The sequence below is a fragment of the Scyliorhinus torazame genome, chromosome 5, assembly GCF_047496885.1.
Source record: "Scyliorhinus torazame isolate Kashiwa2021f chromosome 5, sScyTor2.1, whole genome shotgun sequence".
NCBI lineage: Eukaryota > Metazoa > Chordata > Chondrichthyes > Carcharhiniformes > Scyliorhinidae > Scyliorhinus > Scyliorhinus torazame.
The window spans coordinates 205,681,801-205,704,095 of record NC_092711.1 but is presented as its reverse complement, the minus strand read 5'-3'; the positions used below and the strand labels follow the sequence as shown (position 1 = coordinate 205,704,095).

The following is a 22,295-nucleotide window of genomic DNA, read 5'->3' as shown; positions in this document are numbered from 1 at the left end:
CAGACAAACTAATCATGGTGTTCGTATGGGGGGGGGGGGGGGGGGCGATGGATGAACGCTAGGATCCCAAAGAAGGTCCGACAAAAAAGAAAAATCCAGCGGGGGCTAGTCCTCCCAAACCTACAATTCTACCACTGGGTGGCGACGGCTGAGCGAATAAGAGGATGGATCAAGGAGCCAGAAGCTGAATGGATGCGCGCGGAAGAGGCCTCCTGCATGGAGTCCTCCCTCCGGGCCCCTCGCCATGGCGGCACTCGCATCCCCACCCAAAAAACACTCCAGCAGCCCGGTGGTGGTAGCCACCCTCCAGTCCTGGAACCAAATACGGCAGCACGTTGGCCTGTCCAAAATGTCGGACAAAGCTCCCATCTGCAACAACCATAGGTTCACGCCAGCGCTGACTGACACCACCTTCAAAAGGTGGGGACAGGACAGAAGGCACTGACAGTCAGGGACCTATACACGGACGGCAGGATCGCAACACTGGACGAACTGACAGAGAAATTCCAGCTAGCCAGGGGGACGAGCTAAGGTACATGCAACTCAAAAATTTCCTACGAAAGGAGACAAGGATGTACCCACAACTGCCACGACTGACATTACTGGAAGAGTTACTGGACGCAAGCATACTAGATAAAGGAAACTGTAGCGACATGTATGACCGACTGGTAGAAAGGGCCGACACTGTCCTGGACGCAACGAGAAAGAAATGGGAGGAGGACCTGGATTGAAATAGGGTGGGGACTCTGGAGCGAAGCCCTTCACAGGGTCAACTCCACCTCCACGTGCGCAAGGCTCAGCCTGATGCAGCTAAAAGTGGTACATAGAGCCCACTTAACAAGAACCCGTATGAGTAGGTTCTTCCCGGAGGTGGAAGGTAGATGTGAACGGTGCCAAGACGGCCCGGCCAACCACGCCCACATGTTCTGGTCTTGCCCCAGACTTGCGGGGTACTGGACAGCCTTCTTCGAGGCAATGTCCAAAGTGGTGGGGATGAGGGTGGAGCCATGCCCGAAAGTGGCAGCCTTCGGGGTTTCAGACCAGCCAGATATCTTCCTGGGGAGAAGGGCAGACGCCCTTGCCTTTGCCTCCCTGATCGCCCTCCGTAGAATCCTGTTCGGCAGGCGGTCAGCAGCACCACCCAAAGCTGCAGACTGGCTGTCCGACCTCTCAGAATCTCTCCAAATGGAGAAAATCAAATTTGCCATCCGAGGGTCAGACGACGGAATGTGGGAGCCATTCACCCAATTGTTCCAGGACCTGTTTGTGGCCAACAAACAAGCAGAAGAATAGCCAGGTAGCCAAGAATCAGGGGAAAGTAGCCAAGGCATGAGGGAGAGATAGACCGGGAGAGGGGTTGGGGGCGGGGGGGGGGGGGGGGGTGGACGACAGCGAAACCAAAGAGGAAAGAAAGGCGAACCACAGGAGGGGGAAGGGGAAGAGTGAAGAGACAGGGAATAATAGAGGAGAACCAGGGGGGGTGGGGAGGGAGGCAGGGAAATGATAGCCGGAAGGAGGGCACGGGAAAGGATAACAAACTTGACATCTACAGGTATAGAGAGCAAGGAGAATCCAGGCGAAAGACGGGACAAACGGCTGAAGCGGAAGTGAGCGTGAGACGACAACGGCAGCGAAACCCGTCAGGGAGACGCAAGTTACAACACCAACACCAGATCCATTCGAGTATTGCCTTGTAATTGTTTCTCCGGCACCCAAATGTATATCTACCTCTCCAGTCTCCCGTCTCCCCCCACAAACAGATGCCCACTGGTGTGTGTAAATAATATTGCCAATTGTACAGAGTTGCTGCAGTTGAGCTGGTGCATAATACCTTACCAGTTACTTTATTTTATTTTTTATTATTACTTTTTTTCTTTTTGGTATGTTTGTGTGTGTCCTTCTCTTCTAGATTTCTATATATATCTTATTCTGTGTACATAATGGTAAATATACTTTGTTCAAAAACCCAATAAAAAACATTTATAAAAAAAACATAGAAAACAATGCCCCAAAGCACTTCGGAGAGGCATGAAGAAAAATTGGATGTGGAAAATCGAAAGAATAATAGAGGGGTGACATTGGTTGAAGATGGAGGGCCTTCAAGGAGGGGAAAAGAGAGATGGTTGTTTAGTGGAAGGAATTCTAGGGCATATATGGTGAAGGTATAGCTGCGAATAGCGAGGCAAAGGGAGGTGAATTAGATGGCCAAATGCAGGAGTAGGAGAAGCAAAGACCCATGTGGGACTAGGAAAAGTGCCAAGAGAAGTGTGATCATGAAGGGATTAAACACATGAATTTTAAATAGGAGACCTTGGAGAGGACAGCGAACCAGTCTAGATCAGCAAGGACTAGATGTACAATAGTATGATGCTATCAAACATTTGGTTCAGCTAAACTTTACCGAGGGAAATTGGAATAGTGAATCTGGAGGCAATAAAGACATGGATGATGGCTTCAGCAACAATTAGGTTAAAAAGGGATGGAGGTAAACAATGATATGGAGTTTGAAGTAGCTGATCTTTGTGGTGGAAAAGGTTGGACACTCAGCTCCGTAAGTTGCAAACAGTCTGAGTCAGTGGTATGGCAGGAGATGAGATTGGTGGCAAAGCTACACCGTTTCGGTGAGGGGCTTAAGATAGCAGTTTCCCATGTTAGTAATTCTTCCAAGACTAGATGTCTGATCAGAAGTCTGACAACATGGAAGCAGTAGAGCGAGCTGGTGACATGGTATCATTAGCTTACCCGATGAAGCTGATGCAGTGTCTACAGAAGAAACCAGTATGGGAGAGCATGCAGATGAGCGAAAGGTTCCTTTGAAGGGACTCTAGAGTGAGTGCGGGGCATAGTTGGGCGATACTGTGGCTATGGTTGATTAGATAAGATTAGAACCAAGCAAAGGAAATCCCAGTTTGCTGGATAAAGATGAAAAGCAGTTGGATAATGATGGTTTGGTTGAGCATGTCAAGGGCCACTTGGAGACGGAGTGGCTAGAATTGTTCACAGTCGGAGATATAGTTTCTATTTTTTAGGACTGTAGGGGGTGGAAACATAATTGGAAGTTGGGGTAGATGGATACAGATTTTGGGTGTGACAAGATATTCAAAGGAAAAGAAAGGAAGGTAAGAGATGTGGTGGTGGTTGGCAAGGCACAAGTGCAAGGTGAGTTTTTGAGGTGTGTGTTTCCAGGGTAACGGGAATATTTGGCTTAACGGGAATATTTGGCTTAGTGGGAAAGGGGAAACTGCTGAACGTATTGACAAAGTGGATGACAAACTTGCATTTGTTAAAAGTCAGAAGGGAGTTAGTTGGGTTTAAGAATATTGCTAACCTTTCTGATGGGCTCAAAAAAAATCCTGACTTGTTGAGTAAACCATGTCTATTTGTTAAATATGGACAGAGAAAATAACTACAATGAGGAACTAGCAAATTCACATTTAATAAGGATTTCCTTGGAACCCTTTGCATGATGGACAATGCTAAGTTCTGTGAAGAATTTAAATATCTTAAAGCGTAAGAAAGACCACAACAAAATTGTGTAATGCCTTTTGATATGTAAAGACCAGCTGTGACTCCTTTTTATGCACTTCAGTTTCTTTCCTCTCCCCTTACCTTGACACTTAACAGTGTTTACTGGTGCTTTTTGAAATGCAGATTCCTAGTTTGATAAAATAAGTGTGCATTTACTGCTGGAGGTGACAGGTGACCCTTTGAAGAGTTTCTGTTGTATGTTCTATCCCTCCTCACGTTAAGCAGCTGTTTAATCCCTCTCATTTTACTGCTGATTTGGAACTGTTCTCAACATCTTCATGCTTTGAACTCCACAGAACTACTTTTTGCTGTCATCATCAATGGACAAAACTGTCCGCTTGTGGCATATATCGAGGAGGGAATGCCTGTGCTGCTTTCAGCATATTGATTTTGTCACTGCTATAGCGTTTCACCCAAGAGTAAGTAACAAATGCTAACTATTTGCTTTTATTATGGAAAGGCTAAAAACAAGAACAGAGGACCAAGTAACAGTTGAAAATGTTGGCACTTAACAACAAGAATAGGAGCAGTGGTAGTCCATTCAGCCCCCAGAGTGTACATCGCTACTCAATATGATCAAGACTAATCTTCTGCTTCAATCCACTTTCCCACCCATTTGCCATAACCCTTGATTTCCCCGAGATCAAAAATCTATAATAATCTTTGTTGTCACAATTAGGCTTATATTAACACTGCAATGAAGTTACTGTGAAAAGCCCCTAGTCGCCACATTCCGGCACCTGTTCAGGTACACAGAGAGAGAATTTAGAATATCCAATTCACCTGGCAGTCTTTTGGGACTTGTGGGAGGAAACCGGAGCACCCGGAGGAAACACACGCAGACACGGTGAGAGACGTGCAGACTCCGCACAGACAGTGACCCAAGCCGGGAATCGAACCTGGGACCCTGGAGCTGTGAAGCAACAGTGCTACCCACTGTGCTACCATGCCACCCAATTAATTATTAATCTCAGCATTGAATATACTCAATGGTTGAGCAATACAGCCTTCCAACATTCACTATCCTGAAAGGAAAACATTTCTCTTTATCTTGGTTTGAAATGATCAACCCCTTTTCCTGAGACTGTGCCCCCATGTTCTTGACGCCCCCACCAGGGGGAGCAACCGCTTGCATCCACCCTATCAAACCCCTCCAAAATCTTTCATGTTTCAATTAGATTACCTCATATTCTTCAAAGCTCCAGAGCGTAGAAGCCCAATTTACCTAGCATTTCATCATTGGATTGCCTTTTCATCTTGGGAATCTAGTGAAGCTTGCTGTATCACCTCCAAGTCAGATATATCCCTCCTATGTAAGGAGACCAAAACTACGCACATTGCTCCAGGTGTCATCTCACAAAAGCTCTATAGAATTGTAACAAGATTTCCTTATTCTTAAACCCCAATTGTACAATTGTTATATGAATACATCCATATCCCTCTGACCATCGCAATTTGAAAGGATTAACATCTTGCAAAATAAATTCTGCTTTTCTAATCATCAAAATTAATAGTTTCACTCCATCTGCTGCTTTGTTGGTCCTCGCTTAACCTGCCTCTGTCTCTTTGCAGCCTCGGTTCTTCCTCTCTACTAACATTCTTGCCTAGCTTTGTATCGGCTTAACCTTGTACCTGTTGACCAAGGTTCACCTGTATTATTGCTACGGCTGTGCCAGAGTGATATTTAACAGGATATGTCATCTTGTACTGGGACAGGAGGGAAGTAATTTTGTCACTGTTTTATTTTTTAACTAATTTTACAAGGCGTTTGAGTCATGTTTCACGAAAGTACATCTGCACTGCAAGTTTCACATGTTCTTCTTCAAAACACAAGGCCAACCAGGCCAGGTGGCCTCTGCTAATTGAGCACACAGTTCGCATAGAACATTTTTTGTAAATACCACACCATTTAATAGGCATACTATCAGATTTGGGCATCTGCAATTATTGTCTAACTTTAAATACTTTTTTTAAGAAAGACCATGAGTCATTATGACACCTTATGACATCTCAAGCATCTAGAAGCTAGAAGAATGTCCAGTTAGTCTATTATGGAGAGTTCTAATTCCGGCAGGGCGTGGGTATAAGGACAGAGGTTGAGAACTCCCTGCTTCTCTTCAGGTGGTAACATCGGGACTGACGGATAAGCTCTTACGGTTCATAGATTTCATAGAACTTCCAGTGCAGAAGGAGGCTATTCGGCCCATCGAGTCTGCACCGGTCCTTGGAAAGAGCACCCTACTTAAGCCCATGCCTCCACCCTATTCCCATAACCCAGTAACCCCACCTTACCTTTGGACACTAAAGGGCAATTTAGCATAGCCAATCCACCTAACCTGCACATCTTTGGACTGTGGGAGGGAACCAGAGCACCCGGAAGAAATCCACGCAGACACGGGGAGAAAGTGAAAACGTCACACAAGACAGTTACCTGAGGCTGGAATTGAATCTGGGCGCCTGGAGCTGTGAGGCAGCAGTGCTAATGATTGTGCCACCATGCCGCCCAGAAGTTGACATCCTCCTGTAGGTCAACACACCCTGTACTGCACAGGGGCTTGATTATATTATGTACTTATGCCTTGTAATGCAGCTTGTTGCTTTACAGCGGCAGGGTCCTAGGTTCGATTCCCAGCTTGGGTCACTGTCTGTGCGTAGTCTGCAGGTTCTCCCCGTGCCTGCGTGGGTTTCCTCCGGGAGGTGCTCCGGTTTCCTCCCACAGTCCAAAGACGTGTTTGTTAGGTGAATTTAATATTCTGAATTCTCCCTCGAGCTTGTTTGGTGAATTTAATATTCTGAATTCTCCCTCTGTGTACCCGAACAGGCGCCGGAATGTTGGGACTAGAGGATTTTCACATTAACTTCATTGCAGTGTTAATATAAGCCTGTGACAATAAAGATTATTATTATTGATCCCACAAGTGTACACAAAGTACAAATATGTTAAATTCAGGCAATCAGTTCTCCTTCCCGGAAGAGTCTCCCTATAGATACACCGTTCACAAGTCAGAGCTATAACTCATCTGGAGTTTGTTCATTTGTATTTGCTGAATTAATGCAATGGGCAGGCCAGTATGGTTACAGTGACTAGTTTTCTTGACTTGCTCAACTCGTTTCTGTTGCTGTACAGGAGCAGAACTTTAACCCAGAGTAAAATAGAGTCTTGCAGGTGCCAATGAGATTGTTCCATCTTTGTTTCTCTCCAGGACGATAGATATTTTTTAAGTGGATCGCTTGATGGGAAACTCCGATTGTGGAACATTCCTGACAAGAAGGTAGCATTGTGGAACGAAATTGATGGACAAACAAAACTAATAACAGCGGCAAACTTCTGCCAAAATGGAAAATATGCAGTAATTGGCACCTATGATGGCAGGTGCATCTTCTATGACACAGAGGTAATCATAGTTTGATAGACGAGATAGATTTAGTTTCAGTACATGATGTGGGTTCTCTCTACATTTTGCAATATTACTGCAATGTGGGTCTTAAGGAAAACTTGACTTTGCTATGGTTTGTGTCCTATATGGGTTTTGAAATGGCTGTACTTGCCAAATACATTCACAATCAATTTATTGTATAAAATTGTTTAAAGGATATAAACGATGCAACTCTGGCTATTTATTGAACCATTCCCCCCTCAGCATTTGAAGTACCACACACAGATACATGTCCGCTCCACCAGGGGGAGAAACCGAGTTGGGAGAAAAATCACGGGCATTGAGCCATTGCCTGGTGAAAATAAGGTGGGTACGTCTGTGGGGGCAGGGTGCAATGATTTGTGTTTCAGTGACCGTGTACGTCTTAACATTTTGAACTCTTGAATTTAGATCCTTGTGACCTCCAATGATTCAAGAATTCGCCTGTACGACCTTAGAGATTTGTCCATTTCTATGAAATATAAAGGCTATGTTAACAGCAGTAGCCAAATCAAAGCAAGCTTTAGGTAAGTATGTGTATTTTCCCATGGTTTAACCTCCGAGCTATTTTCTGCTTCCATCTTTGGACAAAACAGTCTGATTTTTGCACAGTCAATTGCTGCTTTCTCATGGTGTAAATTTTTACAAATTCTTATGTTCCTGTTCAGTTTTGGCTTAATAGCGTTTGCTAATATTGTACATTGAAACAAATCCTGGATTCTGTGGGAATTTTGTGTAGATTTGGGGTCTGATTCTTGATTGCTTTGGGCAAACATAGTTTCGACCAAAAATGAGAGCCAGCAGTTAAAAATATGTGACTTGCCTCTGAGGATTTATACACCTCTCCCAGAGTGAATGATTTCTCCAATTGCATCTCACCACACATTGATAAGGTGAGTTCAATGAAATACTGCGCCAAATAAGGCGGGAAAACAGACGCAAGGCGGATGGGAGTTCCCTCACACCGGGGGGGGCCGAGGAGCGAGCAGGAGTAGCCGGGGTCAGTTGAAGCCAGCTGACTTACGGAAGTGATATGGGGGGAAGCAATCAAGCTAGATAGGGATCTAGCGGGGGTGGGGGGGAGGGGACAACTGGGTTGCTGCTGCGGAAATCCAAAAGGAAATGGCTAAAGAGAAGGTGGTCGGGGGCGGAATGCGACGCTGGGGGAGCGAGCGGGAGCGCGGAGGCGGGATATGGGACTGGCCTAGAGAAGGTAATGGCTAGTCGACACGGGAGGGGGGCAGGTAGCCCCCCAGTGAGGCTGATCACGTGGAACGTGAGAGGCCTGAATGGGCCGATAAAAAGGGCCCGAGCGCTTGCGCATTTGAAAGGGCTAAGGGCAGACGTGGTTATGCTCCAAGAGATGCACCTAAAGGTGGCGGACCAAGTTAGGCTAAGGAAAGGATGGGTGGGACAGGTGTTCCACTTAGGACTGGACGCAAAGAACAGAGGGGTGGCCATTTTGGTGGGGAAACGGGTAGCATTTGAAGCAAAGAACATTGTAGCAGATAGTGGAGGTAGATATGTAATGGTGAGTGGTAGGCTGGAGGGAATGGAGGTCGTGTTGGTTAATGTGTATGCCCCAAATTGGGACGATGCGGGGTTCATGAGACGGATGCTGGGGCGTATTCCGGACCTGGAGGCAGGAAATTTGATTTTAGGAGGGGACTTCAATACGGTGCTGGACCCGGGGCTAGATAGATCCAGCTCAAGGACTGGAAGAAGGCCGGCAGCGGCCATGGTACTTAAGGGGTTTATGGACCAAATGGGGGGAGTGGATCCATGGTGATTTCTTAGACCCAGGGCTAGGGAGTATTCCTTCTTCTCCCACGTCCATAAAGTGTACTCCTGGATAGATTTTTTTGTTTTAGGAAGGTCGTTGATCTCTAGGGTGGAAGAAGCTGAATACTCAGCCATAGCGGTTTCGGATCATGCCCCACATTGGGTGGACCTGGAAGTAGGAGAGGACAGGGAGCAGAGAACACTCTGGCGATTAGATGTGGGACTGATGGCGGATGAGAGAGTGTGTGCAAGAGTGAGGGGGTGTATCGAGAGATACCTGGAGGTCAATGACGACGGCGAGGTCCCTGTGGGAGTGGTCTGGGAAGCACTAAAAGCGGTGGTCAAAGGAGAGCTGATTTCTATTGGGGCCCACAAAAGGAAAACCGAGGCCAAGGAAAGGGATAGATTACTGGGGTAGATTTTAAGGGTGGACAGGGAATTTGCAGAGACCCCGGAGGAGGAGCTGTACAGGGAGAGGAGACGACTCCAGACCGAGTTTGACCTTCTGACCACCAGAAAGGCGGAGGTACTGTGGAGGAAGGCACAGGGGAGGAGGTTTGAATATGGGGAAAAGGGCTAGTCGCCTGTTGGCGCACCAACTGCGAAAGAGGGCAGCAGCGAGGGAGATAGGAGGAATTAGGGATGAAAGGGGAGACACCGTGCGAAGGGCAGGAAAGATAAATGAGGTGTTTAAGACCTTTTATGAAGAACTGTATAGGTCTCAGCCCCCAGAGGGAGAGGAGGGGATGGGGCAGTTCCTGGACCAGTTGAGGTTCCCGAAAGTGGAGGAGCAGGCGGTGGCAGGCCTGGGGGCGCCGATTGAGGTGGACGAGGTTATTAAGGGACTGGGAAGCATGCAAGCAGGGAAGGCCCCGGGGCCAGACGGGTTCCCGGTGGAATTCTACAGAAAATATGTGGACTTGTTGGCCCCGTTGTTGGCGAGGACGTTCAATGAGGCCAGGGAAGGGGGGACACTACCCCCGACAATGTCGGAGGCGATGATATCGCTAATTTTGAAGAGGGACAAAGATCCGATGCAGTGTGGGTCCTATAGACCTATTTCACTATTGAACGTGGACGCCAAACTGCTAGCAAAGGTGCTGGCATCGAGGATAGAGGACTGTGTCCCAGGGGTGGTGCACGAAGACCAGACAGGGTTCGTAAAAGGGAGACAATTGAATGTTAACGTGCGACGGCTATTAGGGGTGATAATGATGCCCTCGATGGAGGGGGAGGCAGAGATAGTGGCGGCAATGGACGCAGAGAAGGCATTTGATAGGGTGGAGTGGGAGTATTTATGGAAAGTATTAAGGAGGTTTGGGTTTGGGAACGGATTTATTCGCTGGGTTAGACTACTTTATGGGGCACCGACGGCAAGCGTAGTTACAGGTCGACATAGATCGGAGTATTTCCGATTATATAGGGGAACAAGACAGGGATGCCCACTGTCTCCATTGTTGTTTGCGCTGGCAATTGAACCTCTGGCCATGGCGCTGAGAGACTCCAGGAAATGGAGAGGGGTGACTAGAGGGGGAGAAGAACACCAAGTTTCGTTATACGCGGATGACCTATTGCTATACGTGTCGGACCCAGCGGGGGGATGATAGAGGTTATGCGAATCTTGAGGAGGTTCGGGGAATTTTCGGGGTATAGGTTAAACATGGGGAAGAGTGAATTATATGTGATACATCCAGGGGACCAGAGTAGAGAGATAGAAGGCTTACCGCTAAGGAAAGTGGAAAGAAACTTCCGATACTTGGGGATTCAGATCGCTAGGAGCTGGGAAACCTTGCACAGACTTAATCTGACACGGCTGGTAGAACAAATGGAGGAGGACTTTAAGAGGTGGGACATGCAGCCTTTATCGCTGGCGGGCAGGGTGCAAGCAATTAAGATGATGGCCCTCCCGAGGTTCTTATTTGTATTTCAATGTCTCCCTATTTTAATCACCAGGACCTTTTTTAATAAAATAGATAGGAGCATTACGAGCTTTGTGTGGGCAGGGAAAGTTCCGAGAGTAAGGAGGGGGTTCCTTCAGCGCAGTAGGGACAGAGGAGGACTGGCACTACCGAACTTGGGAGATTATTATTGGGCCGCCAATGTGGCAATGATACGTAGATGGATGATGGAGGGTGAGGGAGCGGCGTGGAAAAGGCTGGAGAGAAGGTCCTGTAAAGGGACGAGTCTAGAGGCGCTGGTGACGGCGCCGCTACCGTTCTCACCGAAAAAGTACACCACGAACCCGGTGGTGGCAGCAACACTGAACATATGGGGACAGCGGAGGTGACAGAGAGGAGTGCGGGGAGCCCTGGTGGGGTCCCCTATCAGGAACAACCATAGGTTCGCCCCAGGAAGAATGGATGGAGGATTTCAAAGCTGGTACCAGTTGGGAATTAGGAAGGTGGGAGATTTATTCATAGATGGGACTTTTGCGAGCTTGGGAGCACTGGAGGAAAAGTATAAGTTACCCCGGGGGAATTTCTTGAGATATATGCAGGTGAGGGCGTTTACTAGACAACAGGTGAGGGAATTTCCGCGGCTCCCGACACAGGGGATACAGGACAGGGTGCTTTCAGGGGTGTGGGTCGGAGAGGGCAAGGTGTCAGAGATTTATAGTGAGATGAGGGAAGAGGGGAGGAGTCGGTGGGCGAACTAAAAAGAAAGTGGGAAGAAGAATTAGGGAAGGAGATAGAGGAGGGTATGTGGGCTGATGCCCTAAGCAGGGTAAATTCCTCTTCCTCATGCGCCAGGCTTAGCCTGATTCAATTTAAGGTGCTACATAGAGCACACATAACGGGGTCAAGATTGAGCAGGTTCTTTGGAGTGGAGGACAAATGTGGGAGGTGTGGCGGGAGCCCGGCAAACCACGCACATATGTTTTGGGCATGCCCGGCACTGGAAGGGAGTGACGGGAGTGATTTCGCAGGTGGTGAAGGCCCGGGTCAAATCAAGCTGGGGGTTAGCTCTATTTGGAGTTGCGGAAGAGCCGGGAGTGCAGGAGGCGAAAGAGGCCGATGTCGTGGCCTTTGCGTCCCTCGTAGCCCGACGCAGGATCCTACTCGTGGAAGGAGGCGAAACCCCCCGGACTCGAGGCCTGGGTAAACGATATGGCGGGGTTTATTAAACTGGAGCAGATAAAGTTTGCCCTGAGAGGATCGGCTCAAGGGTTCACCAGGCGGTGGCAGCCATTTCTCGACTACCTAGGGGAACGTTAGAGGGAAGACGGATGACCAGCAGCAGCAACCCGGGGGGAGGCAGTTGAGTATAGGTCAATAGAGTACGAGGTTTTGTTACTTGTATATTATTATTACTATTATTATTATTGTTAAAAAGTTTAAACATTTCTGTTTTGTTACTGTTATCGTTTCGCTTGTTTTGTAAGCGGGAAAAATGTTGCTCAGGGAAAAAAATTTCAATAAAATATATTTTTTTTAAAAAAGGAAAAAAAAAAGAAATGCGCCACAGCGGGGGCTTGCAGCCATGGTTTTTAAACAAGTCTCATTCAGGGGTGAAGCATGTACATGTAACGAACACCCAGGACACTCAACTATGTGGAGGATTTTGGCCAATTCAAGGAGCAAGCGAAGTTCAGGAACGTTGTAATTTTCTTGTTTTTAAATGAATCTCCGTTTCAGAAGAAGCTAAAATCTGCATGGAAGTTCAAGGCAGTGGTCGTTTTGGAAAACTATAGGCGGTGAACCAGCCAGTTTCTAATAGTCAGCTGTGCGCTCTCTGATCTGGTCCAGAAGTTGGAAAAGGACTTGCATTTATATCGTGGTAAGAAGTCTTACAACAGCAGGTTAAAGTCCAACAGGTTTGTTTCGAACACTCGCTTTCGGAGCACTGCTCCTTCCTCAGGTAAATGAAGAGGTATGTTCCAGAAACATATATATAGACAAATTCAAAGATGCAAGACAATGCTTAGAATGCGAGCATTTGCAGGTAATTAAGTCTTTACAAATCCAGAGACAGGGGTAACACCAGGTTAATGAGGTGTGAATTGTCTCAAGCCAGGACAGTTGGTAGGATTTCACAAGCCCAGGCCAGATGGTGGGGGATGAATGTAATGCGACATGAATCCAAGGTCCCGGTTGAGGCCGTACTCGTGTGCGGAACATGGCTATACGTTTCTGCTCAGCGATTCTGCGTTATCACGCGTCCTGAAGGCCGCCTTGGAGAACGCTTACCCGGAGATCAGAGGCTGAATGCCCTTGACTGCTGAAGTGTTCCCCGACTGGAAGAGAACATTCCTGCCTGGTGATTGTTGCGCGATGTCCGTTCATTCGTTGTCGCAGCGTCTGCATGGCCTCGCCAATGTGCCACGCTTCGGGACATCCTTTCCTGCAGCGTATGAGGTAGACAACATTGGCCGAGTCGTACAAGTATGTACAGCATACCTGGTGTTCTCACGTGTAATGGTGGTATCCATGTCGATGATCTGGCACGTCTTGCAGAGATTGCCCTGGCAGGGTTGTGTGGTGTCGTGGTCGCTGTTTTGAAGGATGGGTAGTTTGCTGCAAACAATGGTTTGTTTGAGGTTGCGCGGTGGTTTGAAGGCAAGTAGTGGGGGTGTGAGGATGACCTTGGCAAGATGTTCATCTTCATTGATGACATGTTGAAGGCTGCGAAGAAGATGTCGTCATTTCTCCGCTCCGGGAAAGTACTGGACGACGAAGGGTACTCTGTCGGTTGTGTCCCGTGTTTGTCTTCTGAGGAGGTCGGTGCGTTTTTTTGCTGTGGCGTGTTGGAACTGTCGATCAATGAGTCGAGCGCCATATCCCATTCGTACGAGGGCGTCTTTCACCGCACATGACCTTCAACCGACGTTATACGCCAGATGCATCGATGACATTTTTTTTCCTTTGGACCCATGGATGACTACACGATGACATCAATAAGTTCCATCCCACCATCAGATCACCATGGACCACTCTCCAAAATCAGTTGCATTCTTGGACACATTCATCTCCATCAAGGACGGTCACTTCAGCACTTCGCTTTACCGCAAGCCCAAGGATAACCTCACGATTCTCCACTTCTTCAGCTTCTACCCTAAACACATTAAAGAAGCTATCCCCTATGGACAAGCCCTCCATATACACCGGATCTGCTCAGACGAGGAGGAGCGTAACAGACATCTACAAATGCTGAAAGTTGCCCTCGTATGAACGGATATGGCGCTCGACTCATCGATCGACAGTTCCAACGCGCCAAAAACCGCACCGACCTCCTCAGAAGACAAACATGGGACACAACCGACAGAGTACCCTTCGTCGCCCAGTACTTTCCCGGAGCGGAGAAACTACAACATCTTCTTTGCAGCCTTCAACACGTCATCAATGAAGATGAACATCTTGCCAAGGTCATCCCCACACCCCCACTACTTGCCTTCAAACAACCGTGCAACCTCAAACAAAGCATTGTTTGCAGCAAAACTACCCAGCCTTCAGAACAGCGACCTCGACACCACACAACCCTGCCATGGCAATCTCTGCAAGACGTGCCAGATCATCGACATGGATTCCACCATTACATGTGAGAACACCACCCACCAGGTACGCGGTACATACTCGTGGAACTCAGCCAACGTTGTCTACCTCATACGCTGCAGGAAAGGATGTCCCGAAGCGTGGTACATTGGCGAGACCATGCAGACGCTGCGACAACGAATGAACGGACATCGCGCGACAATCACCAAGCAGGAATGTTCCCTTCCAGTCGGGGAACACTTCAGCAGTCAAGGGCATTCAGCCCCTGATCTCCGGGTAAGCGTTCTTCAAGACGTCCTTCAGGACGCGCGACAACGCAGAATCGCCGAGCAGAAACTTATAGCCAAGTTCCGCACACATGAGTGCGGCCTCAACTGGGACCTGGGATTCATGTCGCATTACATTCATCCACCACCATCTGGTCTGGGCTTGCGAAATCCTACCAACTGTCCTGGCTTGAGACAATTCACACCTCTTTAACCTGGGGTTACCCCTATCTCTGGATCTGTAAAGACTTAATTACCTGCAAATGTTCGCATTCTAAGCATTGTCTTGTATCTTTGAATTTGTCTATATATATGTTTCTGGAACATACCTCTTCATTCACCTGAGGAAGGAGCAGCGCTCCGAAAGCTAGTGACATCGAAACAAACCTGTTGGACTTTAACCTGGTGTTGTAAGACTTCTTACTGTGCTCACCCCAGTCCAACGCCGGCATCGCCACATCATTTATATCGTGATTTCAGCAAAGTCTTATGGCTTCATGAGTTTGGCATTATTGTAGATTGTTACGGAGAACAGCACAGTAGCACAAGTGAATAGCACTGTGGCTTCACAGCGCCAGGGTCCCAGGTTCGATTCCCTGCTGGGTCACTGTCTGTGATGTTCTCCCCGTGTCTGTGTGGGTTTCCTCTGGGTGCTCCGGTTTTCTCCCACATTCCAAAGACGTGCAGGTTAGGTGGATTGGACATGATAAATTGCCCTTAGTGACCAAAAAGGTTAGGAGGGGTAATTGGGTTACGGGGATTGGGTGAAAGTGAGGGCTTAAGTGTGTCGGTGCAGACTCGATGGGCCGAATGGCCTCCTTCTGCACTGTTCTATGTTATGATTGTGACATAGGAAAATGACAGCTGTTTTTTGCAAAGCATATGTTGCAAACAGCAACAACATCAGTTTACTGTTTTCCGTTATGTTGACTAAGGGAGGAAGATTAGACAGGGTGCAGGGTGTTAACAAAACTCATTGCTCTTCCTGTTGGATTTTAAATGTGGAATTGAACCACTGGAACAAGCAAAGGCACTAACATCACATCTGAAAAACGATACCGTCAGCAGCCCAGCTCTCCCTCAGTGCTGCTCTCAAGTGCCTGGTTCTATCAACTACTTCCAATTCTTTGACTCTGTTTGCTTCCACTGACGCCTATCTCCTTTGCTAATGAAACTTTGCTGAATGTATTTGATGCTTCTGATCTCAATTGCTGCAGCAATCTGCTTGCCGACCTCTCATCTTCAGTGTCCAAGAGTACTAGCTTGTTCAAAATCCATAACCTACACCAGGACCTTGACTGTCACAGCTGCCTTCGTTGATCAGTGGAGCTCCCAGTCTCTTAGAATCTCAGATTTTAAATTCTTGATGCTCTCAAATTCCTTCATCGTCTGGCTCCACTCCACATCTACAATACCACCTGAAATCCAACGCCATCCACCAAACATGGACGTTTCACTCCTCTGACATAGTCTCTTGTGCATTCCTGTGCTTTCAATTGCCTATTTCATTTTATGAAAATCTTCTGCTGAAACCATTTCATTAACTCTCCTCCTTGAAACCCCTTCTTTATGCCCCACCTTTTGTGACCAAGATTGTAGTCGCCACACATGCCACCTTTGTCTTGACATCAGTTTCGTTTGTGCCTTTGTGAAGTGCTTTGGATGTCTTTCCATATTAAAGACAGTAGCTTAAGTGTAAACCTTTGGTTAATTTCTGGCTCAAGTCCTGAATTGGATTTCTGACGTTTGTTCCAACAAAGTATTGGCAATCTAGTCTATTGGTTGGCGAATAATGCATCGATAGGAGAAAAAGTTAGGAAGCGGCAAAATAGTCTTGTGGAAAATGAAGATTGTTAAATCTGCTTCAAATGATCTTGTTGAAACATGCAAGAGTGTGAGGGGGCTTAACAAGTTCGAACCCGAGAGGATATGGGGAATCTGGAGCTGGGACACAGTTTCAAACTAAGCGGCCACCCATTTAAGACTGTAAGGACAGGAAAGTGGAGTTAATGCCACAATCAGATCAACCATGATCTTCTCAAATGAAATGAAATGAAAATCGCTTATTGTCACAAGTAGGCTTCAAATGAAGTTACTGTGAAAAGCCCCTAGTCGCCACATTCCGGCGCATGTTCGGGGAGGCTGTTACGGGAATTCAACCGTGCTGCTGGCCTGTCTTGGTCTGCTTTAAAAGCCAGCTCTTTAGCCCTATGCTAAACCAGCCCCTGCAGAGCAGGCTTGTGGGGCCAAGTGGCCCACCACTGCTCCTGTTTCTTATATTATGATGAATATTTGGCAATTTACCCATGGCTCACACAAGGATAACTGTACTTGTACCTAGCCTGTAATCTTGATGAGATGTTTGCCTTGGACTTGACCTACCAATTGGTGCTTTGGCCAGTGAAGGCTTTTGTGCTCCCCTACTATCTAGTATCACAATTCAAGCTTTCCTACTAGATTGCGTTTATGGTACAGCTTTCAAACAATGCCCAAGAATTTGTCAGAGATCTGATCTCTGGCCATCATTTTCATACCAGACTTTAGCAAATGAAACTAACCTCTGTTGTAGGCCTGAATAGAGTGGCCAACCTGTCCTATTTAAAGATTTCTATGGCATCTTTTTATTTCAAACACTGTTGGACCTGGTTTAGCTCAGTGGGCTAGACAGCTGGTTTGTGATGCAGATCAAGGCCAGCAGCACGGGTTCAATTTCTGTACCAGCTGAGAATCCCGAACAGAGGCCGGAATGTGGCGACTGGGGGCTTTTCACAGTAACTTCATTGCAGTAAGCCTACTTGTGACAATAAACATTATTTATTTATTTAAAGGTTTTAATAAGTGATGCTGACTTACGCTTGGCAGAGACTTTGCAACACTGAAATGTTATGGCAAAAGGGAGAGATTCCCTTGTGGGTAAGCTCCTCCCTCTGGCGCTTTTGATTCTCATTCATTTTCTCACCTGTTTGACAAGTGAGCCAGTGGTGCAAGAAAATTGGGATCAGCCGGCATGGCAGTGGGATGCTTTTGTTTTTGTGTAGCCCAGCAGCAAATGAAGCTCAGCCTCCGATTAGAAATATTCCTTGAACAGCCATTGTCTGTACTGCATTGATTAAACTGAGATAGATGGACATTGCTTTTGACCAGAAATCATTCTACCTGATCCCTGATGATTCTGTTACCGTTACATTTTGTATTGCTAATATAGTTTTAAATTGTTCTTCCATTTGCACCTGTAACTATGCGTTTCTATGTCCTTTTAATTTTTGTTTTTTAGCCATGATTTCACTTACATAATAAGTGGATCTGAAGATAGATACTTTTACATTTGGAGCACTTACCATGATGTCAGCAAGTTTACTTCAGTGCGAAGAGATCGTAATGACTTTTGGGAAGGGATTAAAGGTAACTTGTAATCTGCTAAAACTGTGATCTCCTAAAGATGCATCTTACAAAATTGTTCTGATTTTTCCCAGTTAAGCCTTTTAAGCGTCAGTCTGTCATTCTCTTTCAAAGAACGTTGATGCTTTTTAAGATCACTTCAATCAAGCAGGTACTTTAAATTTGGGGATGTGGCGGCATAGTCATATTGTCAATGGACTAGTAATCCAGAGACCCTGGGTAATGCTCTGGAGACCAGGGTTCGAATCCCACCATGGCAGATGGTGAAATTTGAATTCAATAGAAATCTGGAATTAAAAGCCTAATGATGACCATAAAACCATTGTCGTAAAACCCCATTTGGTTCACAAATGTCCTTTAGGGAAGGAAATCTGCTGTCCTTGCCTGGTCGGGCCTGTATGTGACTCCAGACCCACAGCAATGTGGTTGACTCATGGCCGAACACTCAGTTCAAAGGCAATTTTTGGATATGCAATAAATGCTGGCCCAGCTAGTGATGCCCACATCCCTTAAATGCATTTTTTAACAAAGAAACCATTGAACATTTCCCTGGGAGCCAGTTTATTGAAACCTCCTTCACTTAGCTCAAAGCCAAGTGATCACAAAGAATTATGGTTATCATCTTGGATCTGTTACTTTTGGTTTAAAACCTTTCATTTCAAACAATGGGTGGAGTTTGTATGTAAATATGCTCCCTCATTCTGGAAGAGGATCCGTATATCTCTCTTATCCTAACCCTCCAAATACAGAATAAGTCGAGGTGGTGGATACTGATCATTCACCAGGTTTAGTTTTGTTCCGTCAAAGCACTGGGTGTGGGTGGATTTTGTCTAGAGCTTTAGCAGTATGCATTTCTGAAGAGATTTTGACAGGCTTTAGACCTCTGACCTTCTACCCAATTTACCTTGCTTCCTTTGAAACATTTTTTATAATATAACTGGGCTCTCCTATTGAATCCACACAATCTCCAGATGGACAGATCAATGGAGGGCAGTCGTGTGAAAATTTACCTTTGACCAGGCAGCCACAGCTGATGGACCTGAGTTCAGTGGCCGTGGAACTGTCCAGTTCTGTTGAAAATGTTCTTGGAAATCCTGTCCCTTTCCTTCATTCTTTTCAGTGTCTTGAGTAAATTATGGTTAATTATGTGGAATCAAATGGATTGAGTCTAAAGCTTGTCTTGTTAACCAGGTGGCCTGATTCTGTGTGCACATTTGTAAGGGTATAGCTTCTGCCAACGCAGTTAATGTTGTGACGTTCACATACCCTGGCCAGGTCATGTACACGGGGGGGGAAAAAATGGAAATTCTGCCTTGCTTACTAGTGGCCTATTGGCTCTCAATCCAGGTATTGTTACACAAGGGTTTCATTCCCCTCTCATCAACTTCATGCATATTATACATAATGTAGTTTCCTTTCACTCAGAGGGACTGATTCTCATTTCAGGAAGTTAGAAATGGTTTGAGGAGTGATGAAATTGCTGCACTGCAGAATGAAATTATCTTACTTGTATTCAGCCACACCTTTGGCACCTCTGCTCACTGTTAAATCACTTATTTAGTGCCATAGAGTCATTACAGCACTGAAGGAGAACAATGAGTCTATCAAGTCCATGCCAGCTCTCTCTAGAGCAATATAATCAATCCCATTCTCTCTATCCCCATAGCACCGCCCCTCTCTGCTGATGTCTGTAACTGTACTTAGTTGCACCTTTATTTCTCTGTGCTGGTAACTCTGTATTACTCATTGTACTTATTCTCTGAGGTCAACGTGCTTCTCCAGGAACAGTGCCATTTGAAAACATTGCAGTACAATAACTGTTCCTTTCTCCGACTTCATCTGAGATTAAGCTGCTATATTTGGCTTAACTATGTTTTGAACATTGCTGAATATGAAACCTTTTTCTTATGGATAATATGTCTTAACAAATCCGTGAACACCTGAAAATACCAACATTATTTCTTTCGTTAATCATCTCTTTTTCTCTTGTGTAGCACATAATGCAGTTGTCACTTCAGCGATTTTTGCACCAAATCCAAGTTTGATGCTATCTGATGTCCCACAGTCCGAGAAAGCAGAGGGTGATGGTGTCGGTATTGATACAGATCATATACCTTCTGGTATGTTATCAATATTTGCATAGATTGTTACAGACTGGTAAATAGTGATGGTGCAGTCTCGTTTTATCTTGGAGAGTTTCGTAGTGATATTGTCACATTACCCAAAATGGAGAAAGTAGGAACAATTGAGTAATCCACAAGGTCAATTCAGGAGTTTATAGGAGCTTGGTTCTATTTCGAGACCCCAGTCCTTTTGTTCATTCTGAGCTGGGTGTCCTGAATAGATGTGTTTTTGTTGGTATTTGGGCAGAGTTGAGTGTGTTTTGTCCCAATTCTTTGAATGGGACTGTCTGTATATGTTTGCAGGACGGGAAGTAACACTAGTGAGACCAACTCCACAGAAGGCAACATAACCTATCTTGATCAGTTCAAAGGGCTTGGGAGGAAGTACTGTCCTTGAGAAAAGTAGAGTGGGTGTGGAAGGTGGGAGGGAAGCTGTAAGGAGAGCTCAATTGTGTTTTAAAGAACTATTTTTTTTTCTCTGTAGTACAGTGATCTTTAGTGGAGGAGCAGCAACTGTTGCATTCTATTGAGATGTGCATATGGTAAAGACTGAGATCTGTCACTAATCTCTCTTTCATTTCAGGTGCATTGAAAGCAGATATAACCGAGGTACTCCTGTCGGCCGATTTCACTGGAGCAATCAAAGTTTTCATCAGTAAAAAGAAGAACTAATTGCTTTCTGGCATTGTATCGAAACTGAATTCTGATGTGGCACATTATAATCTGTTGCAAACACCTGGGCTTTTAATTACCAATGGATTGAAGCAGAAATCAAAGTGTTGCAATGGCCAACAACTTTATTATGACCCTCAGTATTTAACATAGAAATTGGTTTGGATGTTAGAGAACAGCTTTGTTGGCAAACCGTGTGTTTATTTTGACGGCTACAGAAATTATTGTAAATATCCTTATGTGTGGGTCTTAAAGGGCAGAAGACTAGTCCATTAAGTTCCTCTGTGTCCAAGTGCAGTATAGTATTGTTTATGTATTGAAGTTGTTTATGTGTGCAAGTTCCAGCCTGGGAATCAATTATTAGATTTTCTGCTTCAAAGAATGCAAATTTATTCCATAGATCATAGTGTGCCTTGTAAGGGAGCTGATTTTAAAAACGGTTCTGGTAGAATTGTGCTAAGCATATTGATGGCAATCTTAATTATACTAATAGCGAATGCTGTATAATAAAGTTCTGCTATGTTGTGGCTGAACTGATTTAACAGAAAAGTACCATATACATTCAGTCACTAAAATTAAGTGTTGCATTTTTTTTTTAAAAACTGGTGCCAAGTCAAACTAATCACTGGGAAATACAACTTTAATTCCGTTTGCTGCAGCCATGGAAACGGGGAGTGTTTTTTTTGGGGGGGGGGGTTGGTGTTAACGAGCTGTTGTAAAACTCAAAGTGCATTCTTTTAAGAGTGCAAGGGCACTGATAATCCAGCCACATGCTTTCCTTTGTTTTGTATGTTCAATTCTTGTGCTTTCCCTTTTACTCAATGTACCACTTTACAGGTGTCAAATTTCCTTTTTGTTTTCGCCAAATGTTACTTTACTAGAACTGGGCGGAACGGATGACCTTTTACTATATTGGGTTGTATTAAGACCATTTGATGTTCAAACAGTGTGTATAAAAAAGTATTGAATTCGACTTTTTGTGGTAAATAGCGAAAATGTGTACTATTGCAACACAGGGCTCTCAAATAGGAGAGCCTGTGTAAATACGACTATTCAATACCAATGAAATAACATTTCTGGATCTGCGGTGCTAGAAAATGTTATTGACGGTTTTAAACGTCTGAAATAAGCAAAATGTATAAATAAAGGTTGCTCCAAAAATATTCTGGATTCTTTAACTCTTTTAATGGTCATACCTGTCTGATGAGGAACAGAGTGGAGGTACAATTGGCTTCCTCCTGAAAATCCTGGGTCAAGTGTACTTAATTGTGCCAATGCCTCTGCAGAAAATGGCGGTGAAAGACTTGCTGTGTATTGGGATATTTCAGGTTCCTGAGATCCACTTGCTCGGAAATCATTGGCACAGACCCCTTGGCAAAATGATAAAGGAGAGCTGCTCAAGCGAAGAGATATCTAGCATCTCTACTGAGACGTCTGGCAAAATAGTGATTGCTGTGTTTCTTTGTCCTGAGGACTCTTTGTTTCTGCTTGGCCCTTAATGGTCCTTCTGCTTGATACAGATGGCCATTATTCATTTGTGTCCAAAGTGATGTCAATTATCTATTTGACCATCAAGCAGATACAGGCCTGTCCTTGCTCCATGCCCTCATCTGCACACTG

The 22,295-nt window shown here is 45.6% G+C and overlaps 1 protein-coding gene across 2 annotated transcripts in view; it reads left to right on the top strand.

Annotated features, from left to right (window-relative positions):
- Positions 1 to 21,836, top strand: part of wdr44 (WD repeat domain 44) — a 104,949-nt gene extending 83,113 nt beyond the window's left edge. For both annotated transcript variants that reach the window (XM_072505052.1, XM_072505051.1), the window contains exons 14-20: positions 3,825 to 3,947; positions 6,732 to 6,923; positions 7,170 to 7,271; positions 7,356 to 7,471; positions 17,756 to 17,883; positions 19,875 to 20,000; positions 20,587 to 21,836. In XM_072505052.1, the coding sequence (XP_072361153.1) occupies positions 3,825 to 3,947; positions 6,732 to 6,923; positions 7,170 to 7,271; positions 7,356 to 7,471; positions 17,756 to 17,883; positions 19,875 to 20,000; positions 20,587 to 20,675 (876 nt within the window). In that variant the 3' untranslated portion in view covers positions 20,676 to 21,836. The remainder of the gene's footprint in view (positions 1 to 3,824; positions 3,948 to 6,731; positions 6,924 to 7,169; positions 7,272 to 7,355; positions 7,472 to 17,755; positions 17,884 to 19,874; positions 20,001 to 20,586) is intronic.
- Positions 21,837 to 22,295: the final 459 nt, after the last annotated feature.